General features: G+C 56.9%; 7 protein-coding genes and 1 non-coding gene across 8 annotated transcripts; 4 read left to right on the top strand and 4 right to left on the bottom strand.

Moving 5' to 3' along the window:
* Positions 1-2413: 2413 nt before the first annotated feature.
* On the bottom strand, positions 2414-5194 carry GGS23DRAFT_508764 (uncharacterized protein). The gene is made up of 5 exons (XM_051514533.1): positions 4631-5194; positions 3979-4569; positions 3566-3899; positions 2817-3478; positions 2414-2753 (listed from the first exon to the last, which is right to left on the bottom strand). Exons 1-5 carry the CDS (start codon positions 4870-4872, stop codon positions 2654-2656), a joined length of 1929 nt encoding a protein of 642 aa, XP_051372360.1. The 5' UTR covers positions 4873-5194; the 3' UTR covers positions 2414-2653.
* A 2759-nt stretch (positions 5195-7953) lies between these two features.
* GGS23DRAFT_508728 (MFS general substrate transporter) lies at positions 7954-10237 on the top strand. Its single transcript, XM_051514532.1, has 3 exons — positions 7954-8633; positions 8890-9533; positions 9608-10237. Exons 1-3 carry the CDS (start codon positions 8306-8308, stop codon positions 10115-10117), a joined length of 1482 nt encoding a protein of 493 aa, XP_051372359.1. The 5' UTR covers positions 7954-8305; the 3' UTR covers positions 10118-10237.
* A 2130-nt stretch (positions 10238-12367) lies between these two features.
* On the top strand, positions 12368-15134 carry GGS23DRAFT_564776 (putative alcohol oxidase). Its single transcript, XM_051516162.1, has 4 exons — positions 12368-12818; positions 12938-13022; positions 13096-13916; positions 14006-15134. Exons 1-4 carry the CDS (start codon positions 12679-12681, stop codon positions 14625-14627), a joined length of 1668 nt encoding a protein of 555 aa, XP_051372358.1. The 5' UTR covers positions 12368-12678; the 3' UTR covers positions 14628-15134.
* A 157-nt stretch (positions 15135-15291) lies between these two features.
* On the top strand, positions 15292-15365 carry GGS23DRAFT_t49. Its single transcript has one exon. It is a non-coding gene; the product is annotated as a tRNA-Val (tRNA).
* Positions 15366-15702: 337 nt separating this feature from the next.
* GGS23DRAFT_508356 (uncharacterized protein) lies at positions 15703-16760 on the bottom strand. The gene has a single exon (XM_051514529.1). The coding sequence runs from the start codon at positions 16625-16627 to the stop codon at positions 15932-15934; it is 696 nt and encodes a 231-aa protein (XP_051372357.1). The 5' UTR covers positions 16628-16760; the 3' UTR covers positions 15703-15931.
* A 316-nt stretch (positions 16761-17076) lies between these two features.
* On the top strand, positions 17077-17865 carry GGS23DRAFT_596151 (DSBA oxidoreductase; the record flags this gene model as incomplete). Its single annotated transcript, XM_051518440.1, has 2 exons — positions 17077-17124; positions 17257-17865. 2 exons carry the CDS (start codon positions 17077-17079, stop codon positions 17863-17865), a joined length of 657 nt encoding a protein of 218 aa, XP_051372356.1.
* A 117-nt stretch (positions 17866-17982) lies between these two features.
* Positions 17983-19250, bottom strand: GGS23DRAFT_508685 (DASH complex, subunit Spc34). Its single transcript, XM_051514531.1, has 2 exons — positions 18796-19250; positions 17983-18705 (listed from the first exon to the last, which is right to left on the bottom strand). The coding sequence occupies exons 1-2, from the start codon at positions 18858-18860 to the stop codon at positions 17991-17993; spliced, it is 780 nt and encodes a 259-aa protein (XP_051372355.1). The 5' UTR covers positions 18861-19250; the 3' UTR covers positions 17983-17990.
* Positions 19251-19491: 241 nt separating this feature from the next.
* Positions 19492-20419, bottom strand: GGS23DRAFT_508673 (uncharacterized protein). Its single transcript, XM_051514530.1, has 2 exons — positions 19794-20419; positions 19492-19668 (listed from the first exon to the last, which is right to left on the bottom strand). Exons 1-2 carry the CDS (start codon positions 20219-20221, stop codon positions 19641-19643), a joined length of 456 nt encoding a protein of 151 aa, XP_051372354.1. The 5' UTR covers positions 20222-20419; the 3' UTR covers positions 19492-19640.
* Positions 20420-21364: the final 945 nt, after the last annotated feature.

Raw genomic sequence — 21364 nt, 5'->3', positions numbered from 1 at the left:
ATGGAATCTATCTATTTATTTACGAACTTATCTTAGAATCTATCTACGAACCTATCTACGAACCTATAGGAGCTAGTTCGCGCGTAGAATTTATTTATTTATCTTCGAATCTATCTTCGAACCTATGGAAGCTAGTTTAGGCGTATAGAATCTATCTATCTTCGAACCTATAGGAGCTAATTCGTACGTGGAATCTATTTATTTATTTTCGAACCTATCTTCGAACCTATAAGAGTTAGTTTAGGCGTATGGAATTTATTTATTTATTTACGAACCTATCTTAGAACCTATTTACGAACTTATCTACGAACCTATGGGAGCTAGTTCGCGCGTAGAATCTATTTATTTTCGAACTTATTTACGAACCTATAGGAGCTAGTTTACGTACGTAGAATCTATTTATTTACGAACCTATCTACGAACCTATTTACGAATCTATTTACGAACCTATCTACGAACCTATAGGAGCTAGTTCGCGCGCGTAGAATCTATTTATCTTCGAACTTATGAAAGAGAGGTAGGAGGTAGGTAATAAACGTAAAAGATATAAAGGTACAAAGGTACGTACTTAGTAACCTAGAGGTAACCGGGTAATCCTATAAAATATACCTTTTTTTAAAATAAAGACATTATATCCGGATAGTAACTATATTAGGAAATGGTAATAATGTTAGCCTAGAGTTTAACTCCTTTTTATTACGAGGTAGATACTATGTCTAGTTATAGAAAGGGTTGCTAACATAATATTAATAGACCCCCCTCTCCTTGTATGGTATGTAATGTCGCTAACTGGGGCATTAGAGGTACCTCAGGTAACCCAATCATTGCTTATACGTATCAGGTAGGTACCTCCTATTCCATCTTGCTATTGGCGTTGGGGGCGGGGTTAAACATCTAAGGTACATCAGGTACCTAAGGTACATAACGCCGACTCTTCAGCCGCTCCCTATTTGTTTGAAGCCGAGTCTCGTGGCGTCCTGCCTAAGGTACCTTAGCGTACTTAGGAGGTACCTACCTGTCGACGACCACGGAGAGGATCCATAGACTCATAGAGAGAAAGAGCCTGGAGAGAGAGGGCTAGCGAGGGCTAGCGAGGGCTTTAGGGCCTGTGGCATGACGTGCCGGGCAAGTGCCGTCGTTATCATACGAGGCGCGAAAACTAAGAGTTGGGATTTCAACCGCTCATCCAACAACAGCTTCGCATCGTCGCTAACAACCTCCTACGCCTCTCCAGTACATCCGGCTTCCCCCGAAACCTCCCATACGCTTGTTCCGACAGCGAACCCGCCGGCTACGAACAAGATGGACCGAGAGAGAGAGAGAGAGAGACTGTATTCTGCGTTTCCGAAAGGTGCCGGTCCCGGGATACAGCGGCTGTCCGTGCCTAGAGCCAATTCCGGCTTGCCACCTGCGATTCGATACCGACATACCTAAATAGCAACGGTCGTGTCAGGGAGGCCTAGATACCAGGTAACCAACCAACATGGGTCCCACGACACTGCCACGACTAGGAACGACGTGCGTAATGTTGGTGACCTGCCTAGGTATGTATGCTCCGCGAGCGGGAAACAAGACGGCAAACCCATCCGCCAGCATGGGCTGAGCGATGATGTGCATACATGTTTTCGAGAACAGCCCGCAGCCAGGATCGACGTAGACCATCCGAGACTCCTTCATCAGCCGACCTGAGAAGTCATACTTTGGAGAATGACCCAATTATTCCCTTCCCCAAGGATGCCTCAAAGAGGGAAACCCTTAGTGAAGTTGCCCGTCCATCTATACCTAGGTATATGTCCATATTCATCGAGACCGCTACCCAGTTTGAGCCATCATCATCCCGGCGCCGTTTACTCCCCTACATAAATCTTGACGGCAGGCAGCAACTGGTACATGGGCGTAAAGGGCGTCGGACAACATGACGCCGGCGGATCCGACAAGAAGGGGGCTCATCAACAGGCATATCCACTCAAGCATCGCAATTCGGTCCCCCCCAAAGAAATGTCAGGAGGGTAACCCGCTACAGACAGCTTCGTAAACGACCAATTATCAGCATGGGCGAGGGCGTACGTGCGGATGCCTACAAGAACCGAGGTGGGAAATGCGAATAAAGGTAAGACGGGGACAGTCCCGAAATCATCGCGCTTCACAGGCCGAGGTGAGGGCACATTTTCCATCGACAAGACCTAGATGGGGCAGCCCACCCGCGAGGACATCGCCTAGTATCACGATTGTGGCTCCAGTGCCGTAGGCAAGTGTTCCCTCCATCATCAATAGTCATCGCCAGAGCACACACCCACGTCGAACCTCCCCCGGACATCTACCTATCATATCGTGGAACATTAGGTATGTTGGCCCAGGAAGTTCGCCTGGCAGCAAATTGGGGATGGTTATGTGTAAAGCAACGCGCGCCAGGACCGCCCGGTCACCAACAGCACAAAAAAGAGAGGGAACACGTCAAGCTACGTATGTATGCTTGCGGGTAAACAGGGCCACGGTTAGATCACCAACTATATCACGCTTTGGTATCATAACGGTATTTGAAGCAGATCCGAACGCCGCCACCGCGCAGGTACACCACCATTCCCAGCCCACTTCTACGAAAAAGCACCCTCAGCTAGTTAGCGAGCCATATCACACTGTGACTGCTACCCTATCAGTGTCTCCCGGCGCCGCCGTACGGCCGCGGCGCACCCAGGTGCGTCGGGTCCTCAATTTTAGCTACAGGCGCGTAGCGCTTCCGCCCGCGGTAGAAACTATTGAGGGAGCGTACGCGTTAGCATACTGGCGTACCGGTGAAAGGGGGTACCGGGACTTACTATATCACAGAGGCGATGCCCGCGAGCACGGGGACACCGAGGCCGACGCTCAAGCCGATGATGAGGCGAGTGTCGACGCCGTTGACCGTGCCGAGGGGTTGGTCGGTCGACGTGATTTCGTCGGCCGTCGCCGCAGCGCCGTCTCCCTCGGTAGATGATGCCGGTGGGGGCGGCGGTACGTACGAAGCCGGCGCGCCAGTCGTCGCGGCGACCTTTACGGCGCCGGGGCCGAAGGGCACGGGCGAGGCGACCGTAGTCGCCACGGACTCCGGAAACACGGGCTCGTCCGCGCCTGATGGCACGGCTGTCACGTGCGTCAGCGTGCTGGTGACCTTGGTTGTCGTTTGCGCGGACAGTGGGCAGTTGACGAGTCCCGTGGTCAGGCACGCGATGCCGACGAATGTCACCTTCTTGGTCAGTGTCGTCGTTGTCAGCTCGCCGTCGCCATCGGCGCGCGCCGTGAGCACCGCGCTCGGCAGCGCTGTCACGCCGCTACCGCTCGAAGCCGCCACATTGGTGTCAACACTGGCGCTGGCGCTGGCGCTGCCGCTTACCGAGACGGTGGTGCTGCCGCTTGAGGCCGTCACCGCCGTTGTGGCTACGCCGCGGCCCTTTGTCGCGCAGAGGTCGGCGATCGTGGTATAGAAGATGGGGATATTGGTCTAGATACGCCGACGAACAAGGGTTAGCATACTCCGGATGCACAATTTGAAAGAAGGAGAAACAGCCGTTTCGAAAGGAAAGCTCACCTCGGGAGCAGGGCCCCATGTCTCAGCACCGATGGCGAGGGTAGCGCCGGCGGCGGCGCCGAGGCCGAACTGGTAGGTCTGCTCCATGACGAGGGCGCACTCGCCGTCGCCGGCGTCGGGTACGGCAGTGATGTTAGTAGCGAACTCGGCGACGTCAGCCCACACGCGGACGGCGACGCCAGCACTAGCCTTGGTCGCGAAGCCAACGCTCGGAATCGTCACGCGCGGCGTCTCAATCTCGAAGCCTGCGTTCACGCCGATCCGCAGCACCGCCTTGATGAGACCGCCCGCGCTCTCGACCGTCACGGGCAAGAACTCGAAGTTAGCGCCGTTGCTGTACGATTGCCAGACCGTTAGCGAATCGGGGGCGTGACTCGGACGCAGTGGCAAAGAGGAGCGCCAGTTTTACTTACAAGGTGATGCTCGAGACATTCTTCCCGAACAAGGCCATGTCGAGGCCAACACCGTCTTCGAGCAGGATATGGATGCCGCTGCTGATGTCGATCTCGGTGTCGACGCTCAGGATCAAGTCTACCGAGAAGATGACCCCGATGAACAGGTCGCTATTCGCGGCGACACCGATAGGCGTGTTAGACGAGAACAAGTTTAGGTTGTAAGTGGCCCCGGCAGTGAGCACGGTGTCAACCAGCATGTACAGCTCGAGGTTGTCGAACTGGAATTTTAGACGGCACTCAGGGATGTCGGGGATGTCGACGTTGAAGTCGATGTCCAGGGGAGGGAAGTCGAAGTCGTCCAAGTCGATCCCGTCCTGGAGATTGGCGAGTACGCCTGAGAAGTAACTCTGGACGTAGTCGATGGCCGCATCGGTGGTGTTCAGGACCTCCTCGCGAATTTCACCGGTGAAGTTTCTGACAGCGTTGGATACGTTGAACTTGCTGTCGACTGAGAACTCAGCCGTCGCCAAACCCCGGATATAACATGTCGTGCAGGTGATGTCGACACCACCTGCCACGCTGACGCCCGCGCTCTCAGTCTGGGTAGTCCTGGTGGCAAACACCGAATCAGAATCGGGCCCTCCGTCGGCACGGTAGTTGGGGTTCTTACATGCTAAGCAGCGTCGCGCCATCCCAGCTCTTTTCCAACGACGTGCTGTTCTTAAAAATCGTATCCCTCTTCTGGGATTGGAGCCTTCGGAGGGATCTCCCAAGAGCTTGGAGGGTGTAGGCTGATGAGGCGCCGGGCATATCTCTCACGCTCACCGAGATGTCCGACGAAGGTATCGTCGCTGCGGCGGCACCCCACACGGCGGCCCAGCCCAGGGCAACGAAAGAATTAGCTAACAACATCTTGTGATACGAGTTTTCTAGTTGGTTCGCAGACTAGAAAGTACAGAGCAGAGGTCCATCCGGGGGAAGGATCTCATAACTATCTTATATGGGCACATACCTACTACATCTCACAGAACAGCCACGCGATCCTTTCCTATATGCCTGTATATGCATACATCTACGTGCTCATACACACATTGTATCCCCCCTAAGGAGCGCATTTGCCAAACCGTGGCGGAGTCTCGACGATGCTCCCGAATATGGATCTAGGACATATTTGGGGGGCAGGGCAGGGAAGCTATTCCTCCGGCCTCGCGAAGGCTGCAGATGGCACGCCAAAAGCAGACGGGTGAAACTGTTTGAAACCAGTCGCCAGGGGCATCGCCGGACGTGTTACCAACAGCTCTTGAAGCTTCAGGTCGTCGAGAACTGGCACATCACTGACCCAGCTCGACGGCGGAATGCATCGCGGTAAGACGCCAGCTCAAGCTCGAAGATTATCGGTGCAGCGAAAATAGCATCGTCGTCGTCGTCTCGCCCACTCGAGCCTCACCCGTCGACAGCCCGAGTCATCACTCTCCCAACGGCCATTCTAAGCGCACCAGGCTCGAAGGATCAATAATAGCTTAGCCTGCAGGCGCCCCAGAGCCACAACCTACCTGAATGGGTAGACCAACACATGACAAAATGCCACCTTCAGCCGCATGTTATAAAAATAACATCCACAGTACAACGTACTACGTAGGTAGTAGTACCTATAGCTATCTAGTACGACTTGATTACCAAATGCCAGGCCGAGGACGACGGCTAGAGGGTTTCGGGCTAGGTAAGCGGGTGTCCCGCTCCTCCGCCTCTTTCTTTCGCCCACGTTATATCCCCATCCTGTCCAGGGGTGGGCTCGCCATCCCTGGCGTAGCGTGTCGAAGAACAAGCATCTCCAGGTGTATTCCCCTATTGGTCACCAGGCACACTCGGGTACCATCTCTCTACCGTGAGGTCGGGTGGCTGTGGAGGGAGAGGACAGGACAAACCCCGACCCCAACTTGTCTCGCTATTCAACGTAACATACATCGTACTGTATAGTACTGCCTAACGCAGTATACATGCGCATCGTGGAACTACTTAATATTGTGATTCCCCAGACTTACATACTTTAGGTCAAGGGTGTATCCAAAAATAATACTAGCGAAGGCCCCAAGTTGGTCCAGGGTTTCGATTCGGTAAAGCGCTGAAAAGGGGTTGCATGGGGGAGAGAGCGAAAGACTAGACTAATATTGATTCCAGCGAAGCGCATCTGGCGTGGCAGCGTTGGTGTTTCGTGTTCCCAGTCTGCCTAACACCAGCCTATTACATATGTACCTGGACGGCCAGCTCGTCTGCGACCTGAAGCGCTGGTTCTGGTCGGCCGGGTGTTCTTTTGAAGTCTCGTCAGGACCAGGACCCAGGTCAAGCACCTGCGCACTGACTTTGGGTGCAGATCTTTTTGGTTCTGGGGTCGAGAGGATCCCCTATATGAAAGGGAGATAAGGGAAGCAGTTCGGCCCCGCCTAAGCCTCGGCGACTAGGTGCTCGCTAGAACACGTTGAAGAATTCCAGCATTCAAGGACGGGATTCTTGTACAAGCTAAGCGGTTTGAAAGTACCCCCCCCCCCCCCCAAAGGAGATATGTATATGCATGAGTAGACGACGGATGAACTAAGGGGATGAGATGAGACAGGCTCGGCCGGGGATAGGCCGAAGCTCGGTGTATGTCTCGAGCAGACGGGTGAGGAACCGTTGTCGTGCCACGGTAAGCAAGGGAGGCTTTACCACGGCAAATAGAACCAAACCCCCCCCCCCCGGGGTGGTAGCAAGACCCCGAATGAGGAGAAGAGCGGAGAGCTGGACAGACAGCAACAAGAGATTACCAACATGGCCACACCGAGATGCAGAGATAACGAATGCGATTTCGGACGACATGGAATTGTTATTTTACATAATTGTTATCTCTCGTGTCGCCCCTCGCATCTCCAGCTATCGGTATGTCTGCTCGCGTCTCGTTCTCTCTCCCACGTCCGTTTCCCTTTCTCTCCACGCGCCGAGGTGAGGGCACCCAGGCAGGTAGGTATAAGTCGGCGTGCTATCGCCAATCGAGCGGCCGTAGACCAACACGTTGAGGTGCCACGCCGGAGAAGCCCACATTTCCCATTCTAAGCTGGCGCTGTCGTCAGATATTCGCGGGTTCTCGGCTCGGTCGGTATCGCGCCTAGGTACGTGACGACCAACGACATGTCTCAAGACGGCAGCAGAGAGACATGGATTCGAAGCCACGCACGGGTGTACGCACGTAATATTACCGACACCACGCGGCTTGTGGACTGACCAGGTAGTATCCGGCCAGGCAGAGAGAGCCATACTGATACGACATTCCTGTGATATATTCCGCCGACAGCGATTGGAGCAGACAAGAGAGAGATCGAAAGCTCTTTGTCCTCGTCCTCGCGCCGGCGTGCTACGTGGGGCCCCCTCACCGCCCGCACAATCTCTCATAATGCTCCCAGGGCCCTGCGATGCTCAGGGTTTACGTAAAGCGGCCGGCGTGCTGGGGGATCCGCGCCGACTCGGAGGTCGGGCTGCAGGAGGCTACGGGCTGGCTCTGGCTGGTGGATGTCGCCCGGCTTCGACGGCGCACATCCGCTTGTCCCCCCCAGACGAATCCGGCTAGGCTGCTTGAGGTTCGCGTCTTGTTGTGACGGCCAACAATTCATGCCGTCGCCTGGGGGCTGTTGGGACGAAACGGAAGGGCCCAATCGCCCAAACAACCCTTGCGAGCAAGGTTGAGAGACGAGAGTCTGGGGTTGATCAACCCTCCGGTTAGAGGTTTGGGTGAGGTACAGGGGGACCAGTTGGGCTGGTTGGCGACCTCGCAGCGACCCGGTCCGACGTCGACCGCCTCTGCCCAATGGCGAGGCACGAGGATCATCGACTTCTCCCTTTGCTACGTAGTCTCTCGACGATCGCCTCGATCCGTTCCGGTCTCCCCTTCACACCGGATGCCTGCACGTTGGCTCCACAGTGAAGACAGTCGGCACCGTGCTCAGGGCCTGTCGATGGGCTCGCACTGAGCTTTTGGGGAAGAGGAGGGGGCTCGCAAGTTGCGTTATCAAAGTCCCTTGGGTAATAACTTGGTCAAATGAGGCCGAAGACGGAGCGGTGAGACGGTCTATGTCAGTAGTAGGATTCGCCTCGTATTAGAGAAATTTCTTTCATGTCGCTTTCCCTCCATGTCCAGTCAATTTTCGCTTTTGAGATGGTTATCACCGCCGCGTTAGGCTTCACGGAATTCTGCTGCTTACCCGACCCTCGACCACACCAGCACCCGCCTCAGCCGCAACTACTGAACCGGCTGCTGTGCCGACCGTTGCAATAACCCCAAGCATCGCCCTCGCATTGAAAGCGAACACCGCCGGCCATGGCGAGCCAGGTCCGCGACCACGAAGTCGGCGAGAAGCCTCACGCCGCGCCGGACGAGTCCCACGACGACGGCGGGTCCCGCACGTCTTCCTCGCACGACGGCGATGGCGCCGACGCCGACGCGACCCGGGCGGGAGTCGCCAAGGACGAATCCCTGCCCGTGCAGAGAACGCAAACCAGAGACCGGGCCTCGAGGATCTCCGAGGACCTGAGGAGGACGACCAGCAACGTTCTCGCCCGCGTCGCCTCGCGCATGACTACGAGGACATGGCCTGAGCCGCCGCCGCCGCCCGACGGCGGCCTCAACGCCTGGACGCAAGTCGCGAGTATGCAAGCCTTTGTGATCACCCTCCCCCTTATACCACTCCCCTATTTATTCGTTTTTTACACAGTCTTCTTTCCCCTTCCCTCCCCCCCCTCCCTATTATTCTAAATGAGAGAGAAAGAGGAAAGGGAGGAGCAGGCGGATACCTTTCCCCCCTAGAGCCTACTTGCGAGCCGTAGACTCCTCGTGCGAGCTGTCGAGCTCCCCGACCTACTCCAGAAGTGTCGCGCGCGCGGGTTTGCTAACGCGAGAGACAGTGGGCTGGCTGGTCATATTCACAACCTGGGGATGGGTTAACTCGTTCGGCAGCTTCCAGGCCTACTACACGACAGTGCTCCCGCAGTCGCCGTCGACGGTCTCGTGGATCGGGTCGGTGCAGATCTGGTTCTGCCTCATCATCAGCGTCTTCTCGGGCCGGCTGCTGGACGCGGGCCTCTTCCTGCCCACCTTCCTCGTCGGCGCCGTCATCCAGGTCGTCGGCATGTTCCTCATGAGCATCTCCACCCAGTACTGGTCCCTCATGCTCACCCAGGGCGTCCTCACCGGCATCGGCAGCGGCATTTTCTTCACCCCCTCCCTCGCCCTCGTCGCCACCTACTTCAGCAAGCGCCGCGGCTTCGCCGTCGGCCTCGCCACCACCGGCAACTCCGCCGGCGGCATGATCTACCCCGTCGTCGTCAGGCAGCTGCTGCCCACGCTCGGCTTCGCCTGGACCGCGAGGGTGCTCGCCTTCATCAACCTCGCCTGCCTCTCCGTCGTCTTCACCTTCATGCGCCCCCGCTTGCCGCCCCGCAAATCCGGTCCCATCATCGATTTTACTGCCTTCCGCGAGCTCGTATACAACGGCGTGACGGTTGGGATATTCGCCACGTCGATGAGCAATTACTTTACCTTCTACTACGTGAGTAGCCCCCCTCCCCCCCTTCTCCCTTTCCCCTAGCATCCTCAGACGGGAATGTGCTCACGCGGCAGCAGATTGCATCGTACGGCAGGGAGATATTAGGCCTCCCCTACTCGGAGGCGTCGGTCATGGTCATCCTAATCAACGGAGCCGGCATCGTCTTCCGGGTGATACCGCCGCTGATCGCGGACCGGATCGGGCCGATCAACGTGGTCACGCCGGTGACCCTCTGCTGGGCGGTCGTGGCGTTCTCGTGGCTCGCAGTCGACAGCATCCCGGGGCTGTACGTGTTCACATGCTTCTACGGGGTCATGTCGGGCAGCTTCCAGTGCCTCACGCCGACCACGGTCGCCAGCATCACCGACAGGCTCGACATGGTCGGCACGCGGCTCGGCATGGTCTTCAGCATCTCCTCGTTCGCGTCCCTCACCGGCCCGCCCATCGGCGGCGCCATCCAGGCCGCCCACGCCGGCCAGTTCAAGCACGCCCAGGCCTGGGCCGCCTGCATGACGCTCATCGGCTTCGTCAGCTTCGTCGTCGCGAGGGTGAGCAAGGCCGGGCTGACGCTGAAGGTGAGATGTTGAATCGTGAGGGTGGACAGGAGAGGAAAGTGAGGGGGGATGGGAGAGGAAATGGGGGTGCCCCCCCCGGTCCGAGGGGACTCATGGGCTATTAGCGATGCTGGTCTGGGAATAAAACAACGATACCTCTTGGGAAGAAAAAAGCCCCGCAGTTGCAGGTACCTAGTTAATATTTATTGCCGGCGACTTGACCCTCGAAATAAAACGCGCACGAAGGTTGGTCGGCCAGGTAGTCTGCTTCAATGAGATATAATTATGAGCGCCTATTATTTCCTGGCTTACTTACACGCAGACAAATCTCCGGGAGGGCGTGGAATGACATACCAAAAAGGGGCTGTTGCAGTAAGCGATTCTGCTCTAACCTATTCTTCCTCTTCTTATCTCCGAGTCCCCCCTTGGCCTTCCAGGGGGCTTCGTGTTGGCTATGCTGGGCGGCCTATACAGTCCACTATTACGGTATAGGGCCGTACGAATCTCCAACTCTAGTCAATGTATGCCGGTACGGATACGGGATAGTCATTTCTTCAGCAATATTTATTGCCTCGGGGTCGTAGGCTGGGGGGCCTCTGCTTCGGGGCTTGGAGAGGGGTAATAGGGGAGGTAGGCGTAGTATGTGAGCACGGCAGTTATCGAACAGCTAGTCTAAAGTGATGGGCGTTCAGCTCACGATTCCTATATCTTCTAAAATCGGCCTTTTCCAAGCCATCGAATCCGGAGAGCCCGGATCCTGACCCCAGTTTCTAGGCACCGACAGTATCGGTCTAGTCAGCACATCAAGAGACAACATTGAGCCGGGGACAGACACCGCCGTCCAGTCTATACGTGCGTGCTGATATGCCAAGTCCTGGCCAATCGCTAGGACGGGGACCGCCGGTATAATCCGAACCAACCTGACTTCTGAGTTTTGAAAACATCGGCGTTTTCTGCCTTAGACTACTTAGTAATAGCGAATATCGAAGTGCTATGGGGATCACGGTCTAGAACATGCGTACCCGGTATACTTTTTCCCTTTAATCAGCCGTGAATCTAAGCCGTACTAGCTCCGGGGCGGTGGGTAAGATATTACTTAGTACTGCTGTTTACGAAATCCCTAGTATTGCTCTATATCATCTACTCCCCCTCGCCGACATCGACGCGCTCGGCACAGCTCACGCCCTCCCGATCAGAGGCGACCGCTGCTGACGAGCAGCAGCGGTATTACCGGTGTCAATCACACGACCCTCCCGTCGCTCGGAGAAGAAGGGGAGGGGGGGATTTCCGAGTCGCGCATGGTTTCTCACCCGTGGGCAAGTCCCGATGTATAGCGAGCCAGTCTAGTAGACCGATCCTGCTGTATCTAAGGGTTGTGGTGCTAGGCTTCTGGCTGTGGCTTTATTTTCTCCCAATCGGCTCTGGTTTCGCTTCCTAGTATTCCGGGTGTGGTTACGGGACACTTCCGCAGGTCCAGGAGAACTCACTCCCTTGCCGTCGTATTATGGTCGATCGCGGCCCTCCTCGCTGTCTCATGCAGGTTCCTGTTCTGCCCGTCACATCGCCTGCACCACGAACCATGCACCATCTCATTGGTACAGACTAAAAGGATGCCCGGTTCCCTTGGCATATTATATTGTGGCTTTTATGACACCCCTTGGTTGCCATCTCACTCATCAAAACCGAAGCGTCGCCCAATGAAAACTGCAGCGTGCTGTCTCGATAACTTGGCGGCGTGGAGAAGATGTGCAACCCCAGATTCTAAACCCTTCCTGGTATCGCCTCTAGCGGAAACTGATGGCCAAATCTCGCCTCTAGTCCTCGTTAGTCGTCGATGGTTGTACGCTCGGAGCTTCACCGCTTTATAGCTAGATGCCGAACTGCGGTTAAAGAGACCCCTATAGAACAAGGCCTTGGAGACATAATATGCATCAAGGGCACCTAGTCCTCGCAGCCCGCATCCGGCTACGCCTACGGAAACCAATGGCCGATGATATTACGGTATGTCCCGTGATCTCCCCGAGATAGGTTCCGAGGCCAAGGGCTCATCTGTGAAGTGCCGTAGCATCAGACGATCACAGAGAACAGTCCTAAGCGGGGGAGGTGTGCCTCATGACTAAACAAACTACGGGGGGGGGGGGGGCTTGCGCCGCATAGAGTGTTGTTAAAATGGATCTAAGTGTCAAGCAAGTCCTTTGTCAGATCGTGGACGGCCACATACGGTGCTCCCTGGAAATCTCCCCCCCCCCCCCCCTAATTGTATAATAACAACCCCCCCTCCCCCCAACGCCACCCCTAACAACTCTCCCAGACCATCCAATAACCAAAGCCGCATCTCTAAAGTCCCCGAGACACAATGGGCTTGTACCGAAAGCTGAACCCGAATATCGAGGAGGTGGATGTTATTATTGCCGGCGGCAAGTTGATCGTGCTGCACTAGTGGCGTCCTCGGGGCTAACCAGGGACAATTCGTAGGGGGCACGGCAGGATGTATCTTAGCCGGTCGCCTGTCCGCGGCCGACCCGCAGCTATCGATCTTAGTCATCGAGGGTGGCCGTGATAACTACGAGGACCCTACTATCGTGACGCCGGCGATGTACGCCTCCCACCTCTTCCCTGGATCCGAGACAGCGATTTTCCACAAGACGGTCAAGTCGAAGGACCTTGGCAACATAGAACGCATCGTCCCCTCGGGAGGGGTGCTCGGCGGCGGATCGTCCATAAACTTCATGATGTGAGTACTAATATGGTGACAAAAGAGGGTGGTCAGCTTTGGGTGTTGAAATGGAAAGGCTGCCCAGTCTCCGGTAGCACCGATCCTTTTCCGTTCCGTACGATTTATGCGGCTAGTAGGTACACACGAGCCCAACGCGATGATTACGACGCGTGGGAAACCCCAGGGTGGACCGCGGACGAGCTGTGGCCGTATCTTAACAAGGTACGTAGGCGATCTGCTGCGTGGCCCCGAGCAACTAAGCAACGTAGGGCTAATCGTGGCGATCTCCCCGCAGCTTGAGACCTACCATGGCCCTGGCGACCCAAAGCACCACGGCTCCGATGGCCCGATACAAGTGTCCGGAGGCACATTCCGCAGCACGCGTTTGGAGGACGAGTGGCTACGCGCCGCGGCGCAGGTCGGAATCCCGGAAATCGTCGACCTACAAAACCTCGACACCAACAACGGCTTCCAGCGCTGGCTTCGCTACATCTCGCCCGAAGGCAGGCGCTCAGACACGGCGCACGCGTACTTGCATCCCCGGCTGCGCGACGGCTTACATCCTAACCTGCACGTCCTGGTGGAATCAAGTGTCGTACGTGTTCTGTTCGACGAGGACAAGCGCGCTTGCGGAGTAGAGATCGTGCCCACCTCGCGGCTCAGCGTTCACTCTAGCTCAGCGCCGCATCCGAAGCAAACCGTCAAAGCCCGCAAGCTCGTTGTAGTATCTTGCGGCGCCTGCGCCACGCCGTCCGTGCTGGAGCGATCCGGAATCGGCGCTAGGGAGGTGCTGGGCCGGGCCGGGGTTCCCTTAGTCGAAGACCTCCCCGGCGTAGGGAGCAACTATCAGGACCACCACCTGGTGCAGTACCTATACCGGACATCTCTAGAGCCGCACGAGACATGCGACGCCCTGATTAATGGAAGGTTGTCCGTGGAGGAGGCTAAAGCCCAGAACCACCCCCATCTCGGATGGAACTTTATAGACCTCTCCTCGAAGCTCAGGCCGACGGAAGCGGATGTCGCAGAGCTGGGGCCTGAATTTCGGGCCATGTGGGACAGAGAATACAAGGATCGGCCTAACCGACCGCTCACGCTCCTAGCGATAGCCAGCGGGTATGTGTAAAAAAGCCCTTCGATGCCAGATAGCGCGCGGTGATACCGGGGAGGGGGAGCCGCGAGAAGCAACGCTAACGACACGTTAGGACTTTGGCCCCCGTTTCTGACTTGCCCCCTGAGCAATACGTCTCGGCGGCAGCGTATGCGGCATACCCCCTCTCGCGAGGACATATACACATCACGGGGCCCGAGGTCGACGACCCAGTCGAGTTCGAGCTTGGCTTCTTCAAAGGTGACGGCGCGATCGACATCAAAACGCAAATCTGGACGTACAAGAAGGCACGGGAGATCATGCGGCGCACGAGCATCTATCGGGGCGAGGTGACGAGGACGCACCCTCGTTTTCCCGCGGGGTCGGCGGCGGCCGCCGTGGAGGAGAGGCCTTCGCAGGCGGGCGGAGGCGAGGGGCAGGAGGCCCTCGCCGACATCGTGTACACGGCGGAGGACGACAAGGCCATCGAGCAGTACCTGCGCGAGAACGTCCAGACGACGTGGCATTCGATAGGCACGGCCAAGATGGCGCCGCGCGACCGCCTCGGCGTCGTCGACGCGAACCTCAGCGTGCACGGCGTCCGCGGGCTCAAGGTCGTGGATATCAGCATCGCGCCCGAGAACGTGGGCGCCAACACGAACAACACAGCACTCATGATCGGGGAGAAGGCGGCGGACATCATCGCCAAGGAGCTCGGCTTGGTCGCCGCGAACTGACCGATTGGCCCGGGGGGGCGAGCCTCTGAATGTAGCCTAGGGGTTGCACAAGTCAACCAAAGCCGTGAGAGAGCGGGATAGGCGAAGGGATAACGGCATAGCTATGCAGATAGGAGATAGGAGGTAGTCTCGAAGGTTCTGTCTGTCAAACCACTCGTTCAAAATAGTATAGTTGTGTAGAGATCTTATCAACACTTCAGCGGCCCGTTATTCCCCTTTCCTTACTACGCCGCCTCGGGCCGGCGAAAGGAGAGATGGCAATCGGAAGGACGAGGGGTCGTAGAGGTTACGTTACTAGACGACCCCGAGCCCTCTCGACGGGAACATGCGACAGAATCCAACGATCACATCAAGTCAGAAAGTCGTAGTGCCATGGCCTCGTATATATACCCATAGAGATAGGCCCGGCAATCCCCGGTACAGAAGTAGAAAGGGAGGCGTTGGTACACAGCCCATGTCGTCGATGACCTGGGTGAAAAAGGAGGAAGAAGGAAAAGGGGAAATAACCGATTGGTGATAAGGAAAGAAGGGAAAAGTGCCATTGAATATGCCCAAGAAGTAGGTATACGTAGATACCAAAGCTTGGCAATGCAATCTTTGCACTTAAACGGAATAACTCCGCTTGCTTCCAACGCATGTCCGATCCTCTCTGGATGGATACATCGGTCGGATGGTGTAGTTGGTTATCACGTCAGTCTAACACACTGAAGGTCCCCAGTTCGAGCCTGGGTTCGATCATTGCAATCCTAATGTTTTTGATGTTTTCACCCCCTATTGTGCGGGTAGACTTCTTTTTCTGTAACTACGGTTTCCACGTCCCTTGTTTTACAGCATTGATACCCTAGATGCGGAGAATTAAGGCAAAAACTGAACTGTATACTACCTGTGTTGGTGCCTCCCAAACGTTGACAAGGGCGACGTTCATCAAGTGGCCGAACCGAGCGCTCCTCGCCAAGACCCTTTCAGTCAGTTGGGTAGCTTGATCGAAAGAGGAAACAGGACATTGAAACACGTATATCTTCTTTTGTACCCACCCAATTCCTACACTTTGCCTATATTTAACAGAGATTGCGAAGGACGCCGGGCCATTTAGCCTCAGATAGCAGTGCTAGAAGCTGAGACCTGCCTGCCATCGTCTGCTTCAACGCGTCTGAAGTGTTTAGTTACCTACCTAGTTATTTCGACTTCTCTCGAGCGAAAGCTGAGCCTCGTTTACGACAGGCAGCCGTCTTACCCCGCCTAGGCAGCTCGGAGGAGCGGTTCCAGGGTTATCCTTAGCGAACGTGTAGAACGCCACCATGTACCTATGCTGGGTTCGAGGCGGGACAGGCGTGACCTCCACTCGACAGCTTGGAGATTCGGGCGGGAAGCTTTTCGGAAGCTAGACGCCTCGAAGAGGGACTCAGGAGTCGGCGGCAGAGGGCCTGCGGGGACATTGCCGGGAAGCAGATTAGCAGAGAATAGATCGAGGACTCTCGGATATCGACGATACCTCCTAGAGGGGTTGCCGAACTCGAGTCGGGGGTATGAGTATCGGGAGCTGCCCCGACGCAATCGCCCAACGAGCACAACCGGGCGAAGTGGTATCCATCTCGCGCTGATCTTCCTCCCACAGGGTGAAACTGCGATCCAAGCTCTGGTCTTATATACCTACCTACATTAACGATGAGGCCTTCCGGGTCGCGATGCGACGCGCTCCCGGGGCGGGACCTCCTGATAATATTCGCCCAATGCCGACGTACACATCGCCGCGATCCTTGACCCCGGAGATACTCGAACGCCGAGCCCACGGGCCAGGCCGTAGTCGTGCTGCTCCCCTGGTACGGTCCGTCCTCGAGGACGAGGCAGGGAATAGGAGGCGCATAGGAATCGAATTCGGGGTGATCTCGGCCCATATTTGCGCTCCGGAGGTTGCGATCCCGTTTGGACCCCTGGCGGGGTACGCGTAGTAGGCATAGACGGAGGAACGAGAGTGCCAGTGCAAGTGTATCGCGCACCATCTACTTAGTACGCACACAAGGCAACGATCGCGTGCATGTATCGTATCTGTGTGTATGTATACACATACGTCTACATTAGGTAGGTATACGGCGGCGCGCTATGAGACACGGAGCCGGACCGCCAAGGTCGCAGCGAAGAAGACAAAGCCAGGATGGCGGATGATGACATGTGTGGTTAGCCGGGGTTTAGTGGATGGTTCCCAGCGAACTACCCGTCCTTGGACTGGCGGTCGACGCCTCGCTCGCTCGCGGTTGGCGGGGCCAGGATGATACAGAAGCAGTGCGTCGCGATGGATTTGTCATACTCGCTAATCTCGTTGTCGCCTCCCCTCGGCGATCACAAACGCACACATATATATGCACACTTACCACTGCCGTCGCAGAACTCGAGGCATGAGCCATCTTCAATTATACCTCGCTCATCCCGCACACGGCGAATGCTACGCACCATGGCGAACATCAACATCAAGATAATATCCGACACCGTCTGCCCATGGGTGAGTTCTACTACCTACCTAGCCTTATACGAGGCTGAGGAAGACCGCCCTTCCCCACCCCCCTCTCCAAGACATTCGGCAGCTCGGAAGTGGCTGGTTGGCTGACGCGACCGGAATCGCCTACGCGCGCAGTGCTACGTGGGCAAGAAGCGGCTCGACAGGGCCATCGACTTGTATCGCAAGGTGTACCCGGGCGGCAAGGACGACACCTTCACCATCAGCTGGCACCCCTTCTACCTGGACCCGACGTCGCCGACGGTCGGGGTCCCGGTGCTGGAGCGGATGGCGCAGCGGTTCGGGGCGGACCGGGTGGCGGCGATGCAGCAGCGGCTGACGCTGATCGGGCGCGAGGAGGGCATCACCTTCAGCTTCGCCGGCAAGCTCGGCAACACGCGCGACTCCCACCGCGTCATCCAGCTCGGCAAGACCAAGGGCCCCGACGCCGAGAGCCGCGTCGTCCTCGAGCTCTTCCGCTCCTACTTCGAGGGCGACGGCGACATCACCTCCCACGACACCCTGATCGCCGCCGCCGAGAAGGCCGGCATCGACCGCGCCGAGGTCAAGGACTGGCTCGACTCTGGCAAGGGCGGCCCCGAGGTCGACCGCGAGGTCCAGGAGGCCTACGCCAACGACATCCACGGCGTGCCCCACTACACCATCCAGGGCAAGTACGAGGTCGATGGCGCCCAGGATCCCCAGGCGTTCCTCGAGGCCTTCGCGAAGGCCAGGCAAGGGAATTGAGCGGATATCTATGGAAAGCGAAAAGGGCTGGCGGAGTTGGTCGACGGCGTTTAAGAAGCACGTCGGTCGGAGGGGTTGGAGGGGGGGGGGGAATCGTAGGTGAGACATAGAGATGTATCTATGCGTTACATATTCAGGAGACCGCCGAGGTCCTTGTCCATCGCTTTTAAACGCTCTTGCAATTCCCGCTTCTTCCTGTCTAGTTCCCGGATTTCCTCCTCTCCTCTCCGCAAATCCTCTTCCGTCAGGATCTCCCCTTCCTCGTCTTGGCCCCTTTCGCCTTCGCCTTCGTCTTCGTCTTCCTCATCTTCGCCCATCCAGTGGTCTTTGTTCATGCGGCCGAGGGCTTCGGCTTGCTCGGCCACCTTCGCCTCGTAATACGCCAGCGTGTTGCGGCTGTGGGCGTACTTGGCTCGCTGGGCGGCTATCCTCTCGAGCGCGCCCGGCAGCGGGTAGACGCCGCACAGCTTCTCGGCACCCTTGAGGAGGATCTCGACGTCGACGTCTTCCTTGCCGCCGCGCCGTTCGCTGCGCCGGATCTGGTCGTGGAGCTGGCCGCCCAGCACGGCCGCCACAGCCGTGTGCCGCCGCGGCCCGCCCACGGCTCGCCCCGTCGCGCCGGTGCCGGACGTGGTCACCTCGCCGGACGCGACACTGAACACGGTCTGCCGGCGCGAGGACTGCTTCTGGGGCTCGGGGTCCTGAGACGCCGGTTGTTGTGGCGGCGGGGGCGGGGGAACGGAGAAGAGGGCACGCTCGTGAGCCTCAGTGTCGCGGATCAGCGAGGTGATGTCGTCGTTGGCGAGGAGCGCATTCGTGAATATCTTCGGCGGCGGGAAGCTATTTACGCGGCGCACGCGTTAACCAATTTAGCTATTCCGGGGGCGGATCCAAACAGGATGATGGCATCGGGGGGGCGTAGACACGTACGGGAGACTGTCGATGCCTTGGCAAGATATGGCGATCTGCTCAAAATGGGCGGAGAGGAGCGACATGGCTGCGTCGACGCGCGTCTACGCAACGGGACGGCCGGGTATGGCGGGTTGAAAACGAAAAGGAGGGAAACAAGGCTGCGATCCGATCAATCGATTCATCAGGCGACAATAAGCGGTGCTGCTGGCACACTATGGCGGGAGTTGTCCCGAGAACTGTCGGCTCTGCCAGAGCCGTACGCGACGTCACCGAGAAATGGATAGCGAGGAATTCCTAGGGCGTGTACCGGGTAGGTACCTAAAATATGCTAGCCCTACTATAAAGGTACGGAACCCCATAACTACCTAAGGTACCTACCTATCAGTACATTGGTGGACATGTACCCAGGCACACCTAGGCCTCTACCTAGGTGCCTATGTACCTTTCTCCGTACCAATTCTCCTCACCCGGCGGTGGTGGGGGAAATTGGGGCATCCCTTTGCCTGTTGTGGCTGAGCCACAGCCTGCCTATAGGCGGTGGAGGTACATATAGGTACACGCACTGATGGTGCCATCAGCCCATGGGGCCATGTTACAGCGAGGTACCCAATGCAGTTACATCAGGTACTACGTATAGGTACTTTCTTATCTGTGCCGGCCACCGACCGCCTTTTTCCATCGCCATAATTCCTGGAGCTTTTGGCATTTCATGCGGCCAGGGCTGAATTGTCAAAATCCATCGTTTCTATGCCTACGCACCCGCATCCGTCCGCCCAATCCGCCTCCGTGCCCACATACACCTCGCAGACGGGTCTACACACGCACACCCATCATTGCGCATCCCTACATCACTTCCGCGAGCTCTACACGCCTCGCCCTATCCGTACGGCTCTGTCTCTCGTGTGTGTCAGCAGTCCTAGGCCGCTCTAGGTGAAGAGAGCGAGGTGGCTCTCGTCCGGGGTTACCTTAGCAAGCCTCGCCTCCAGCGCTATCGTGTCCGGGTCAGCCTGGCCTACCTCTGACGCTCGGGGTTGATCTCGGATGAATTCGCCATCAATATCCTCTGCTCATACAATGCACTCACGACGGAGAAAGCACCCCAACCCACCGGGTTTGGCTCTCCTCTCTCTTCGCACCCCGCCCCTTTCCTGCCCCAAGTAGGCAGGTGAGGTCGGCCCCGGGGGCGGAGGGGGGAGCTGCATCGATTGACGAATATCCAGCGTGATTCAGCCAAAGCGGGCGGGAATTTACACGAGTCATCAATTCCACGGCAGCGTTGGAGAAATGTTGGTCTGACGGAAGCATCACGCACTTGTCCTGTAGGACGGACGGCGGAAGCACGATAGAGAAGAAAGCCCACGAAGGGACGGCCTACGACAGCCACACACGGGCTTGATATTACTTGCAGACCTAGTGCAGGCTTGGGCCGGATCCCTGACCTCATCGCCAGCCAAGCAGCGGATTTTTCCCTTCTCCACTACGGCTACTTCCCTTCCATCGTCTTCTTCCCTTGTCCGAGCTGGTGTCCCTCCAGTTCCTTAATCATTGGGCACGAGCGGCATGAGTGCTGCTACCTGACCCCTTGTTTAACTTCTTTTTTTTATCTCTCCTCGTACAGCTTCCTGAGGGACCGCATCCCGCCTATTCGGAACCGCCTACTGGCTGGTGTTGGCATTCGAGTCTCGTGAGTGGGCACCTTTTTTTTTTTTTTTCGGTCAGCGTCCGGGGTCTCAGAGGGCCATCCGCTACAGTACCTAGGTCAGTATTATCAACAACGAATTGCCACCGGGCCTCTCTCATCACGACATCGCCCGCCTTGGGTAGGCAGTTTGCTTTCCTCCGGTCGAAGGGTCAAGGCATTTTCACGCGTCTCTTCTCGCTCTCTTGTGTCCCCTTATATGCCTCATGCCGCACGCTGGCTACATGTCGTATTTTCTCTGGACACGCTATGCTTCCCACGGCATGTAGCCAGGGAGTCCTGGGAGCATTGGTGCCCAAGCCGTATCCTCTGCGAGATCGTCCCGCTGTGCGCTCCCCATAGGCTGGCTGGTTTGGCAGACGAGACCGAGAGAGACTAGTCCCCCTTCCCTCCTCACTCTCTCTCCCCCGACCCGGCAGCCCAGGCTCTATCTAATATGCTCACCACGCCCAAACTGCTCTATCATCACGGTATTGCAGGGGTGGTGAAGCTCTTATAATTGCCCGGCTCTATAAGACGGTTGGCTGTCCCGCCCCCAATACAGGTGCGTGCAAGGACATCTCCCCTCGACCCCCCATTTCGTTGTTTCTCTGCGCATACCGAGTTCCTCTCTCACACACGAATTGTTATTGCCTACGCAGTAAGCCCGGGCAGCGGGAATCCATACATACCTACCTACGTACATACATACATGCTACATGCCACATACAGACGCATACATGCGCATACATATAGACATATACATACGGGACATTGCCGCTTCTCGCACCCCATCTGGAATAAATACATTCATAACTTTCATTGACCGTTCCGCTGCCCTGCTCTCCCTGGGTCTTCTTAGCCCTCCGACCCAGGCGCTTCCTGGAGATCCACCAGCCCAGCGAGGGT

Source organism: Durotheca rogersii (assembly GCF_024521655.1).
Source record: "Durotheca rogersii strain YMJ 92031201 chromosome Unknown GGS23scaffold_8, whole genome shotgun sequence".
NCBI lineage: Eukaryota > Fungi > Ascomycota > Sordariomycetes > Xylariales > Xylariaceae > Durotheca > Durotheca rogersii.
The sequence above is the reverse complement of the archived record's forward strand: the minus strand, read 5'-3'. Positions and strand labels throughout refer to the sequence as shown.

Excerpts from the sequence above, each read along its gene's own strand:
- GGS23DRAFT_508764 (XM_051514533.1), bottom strand. The coding sequence starts at position 4,872 with ATGTTGTTAGCTAATTCTTTCGTTGCCCTGGGCTGGGCCGCCGTGTGG. Across the intron at positions 4,570-4,630 it reads GGCGCGACGCTGCTTAGCAT|GACTACCCAGACTGAGAGCG; the intron begins GTAAGAACCCCA and ends GTTTGCCACCAG. Across the intron at positions 2,754-2,816 it reads GGCATCGCCTCTGTGATATA|TTTCTACCGCGGGCGGAAGC; the intron begins GTAAGTCCCGGT and ends CTCCCTCAATAG.
- GGS23DRAFT_508728 (XM_051514532.1), top strand. The coding sequence starts at position 8,306 with ATGGCGAGCCAGGTCCGCGACCACGAAGTCGGCGAGAAGCCTCACGCC. Across the intron at positions 8,634-8,889 it reads CGCCTGGACGCAAGTCGCGA|TGGGCTGGCTGGTCATATTC; the intron begins GTATGCAAGCCT and ends CGCGAGAGACAG. Across the intron at positions 9,534-9,607 it reads ATTACTTTACCTTCTACTAC|ATTGCATCGTACGGCAGGGA; the intron begins GTGAGTAGCCCC and ends ACGCGGCAGCAG.
- GGS23DRAFT_564776 (XM_051516162.1), top strand. The coding sequence starts at position 12,679 with ATGTACGCCTCCCACCTCTTCCCTGGATCCGAGACAGCGATTTTCCAC. Across the intron at positions 12,819-12,937 it reads TCGTCCATAAACTTCATGAT|GTACACACGAGCCCAACGCG; the intron begins GTGAGTACTAAT and ends TGCGGCTAGTAG. Across the intron at positions 13,023-13,095 it reads TGTGGCCGTATCTTAACAAG|CTTGAGACCTACCATGGCCC; the intron begins GTACGTAGGCGA and ends ATCTCCCCGCAG.
- GGS23DRAFT_508356 (XM_051514529.1), bottom strand. The coding sequence starts at position 16,627 with ATGGTGCGCGATACACTTGCACTGGCACTCTCGTTCCTCCGTCTATGC.
- GGS23DRAFT_508685 (XM_051514531.1), bottom strand. The coding sequence starts at position 18,860 with ATGTCGCTCCTCTCCGCCCATTTTGAGCAGATCGCCATATCTTGCCAA. Across the intron at positions 18,706-18,795 it reads CAAGGCATCGACAGTCTCCC|CTTCCCGCCGCCGAAGATAT; the intron begins GTACGTGTCTAC and ends CCGCGTAAATAG.
- GGS23DRAFT_508673 (XM_051514530.1), bottom strand. The coding sequence starts at position 20,221 with ATGAGGTCAGGGATCCGGCCCAAGCCTGCACTAGGTCTGCAAGTAATA. Across the intron at positions 19,669-19,793 it reads ATCAACCCCGAGCGTCAGAG|AGCCGTACGGATAGGGCGAG; the intron begins GTAGGCCAGGCT and ends CACGAGAGACAG.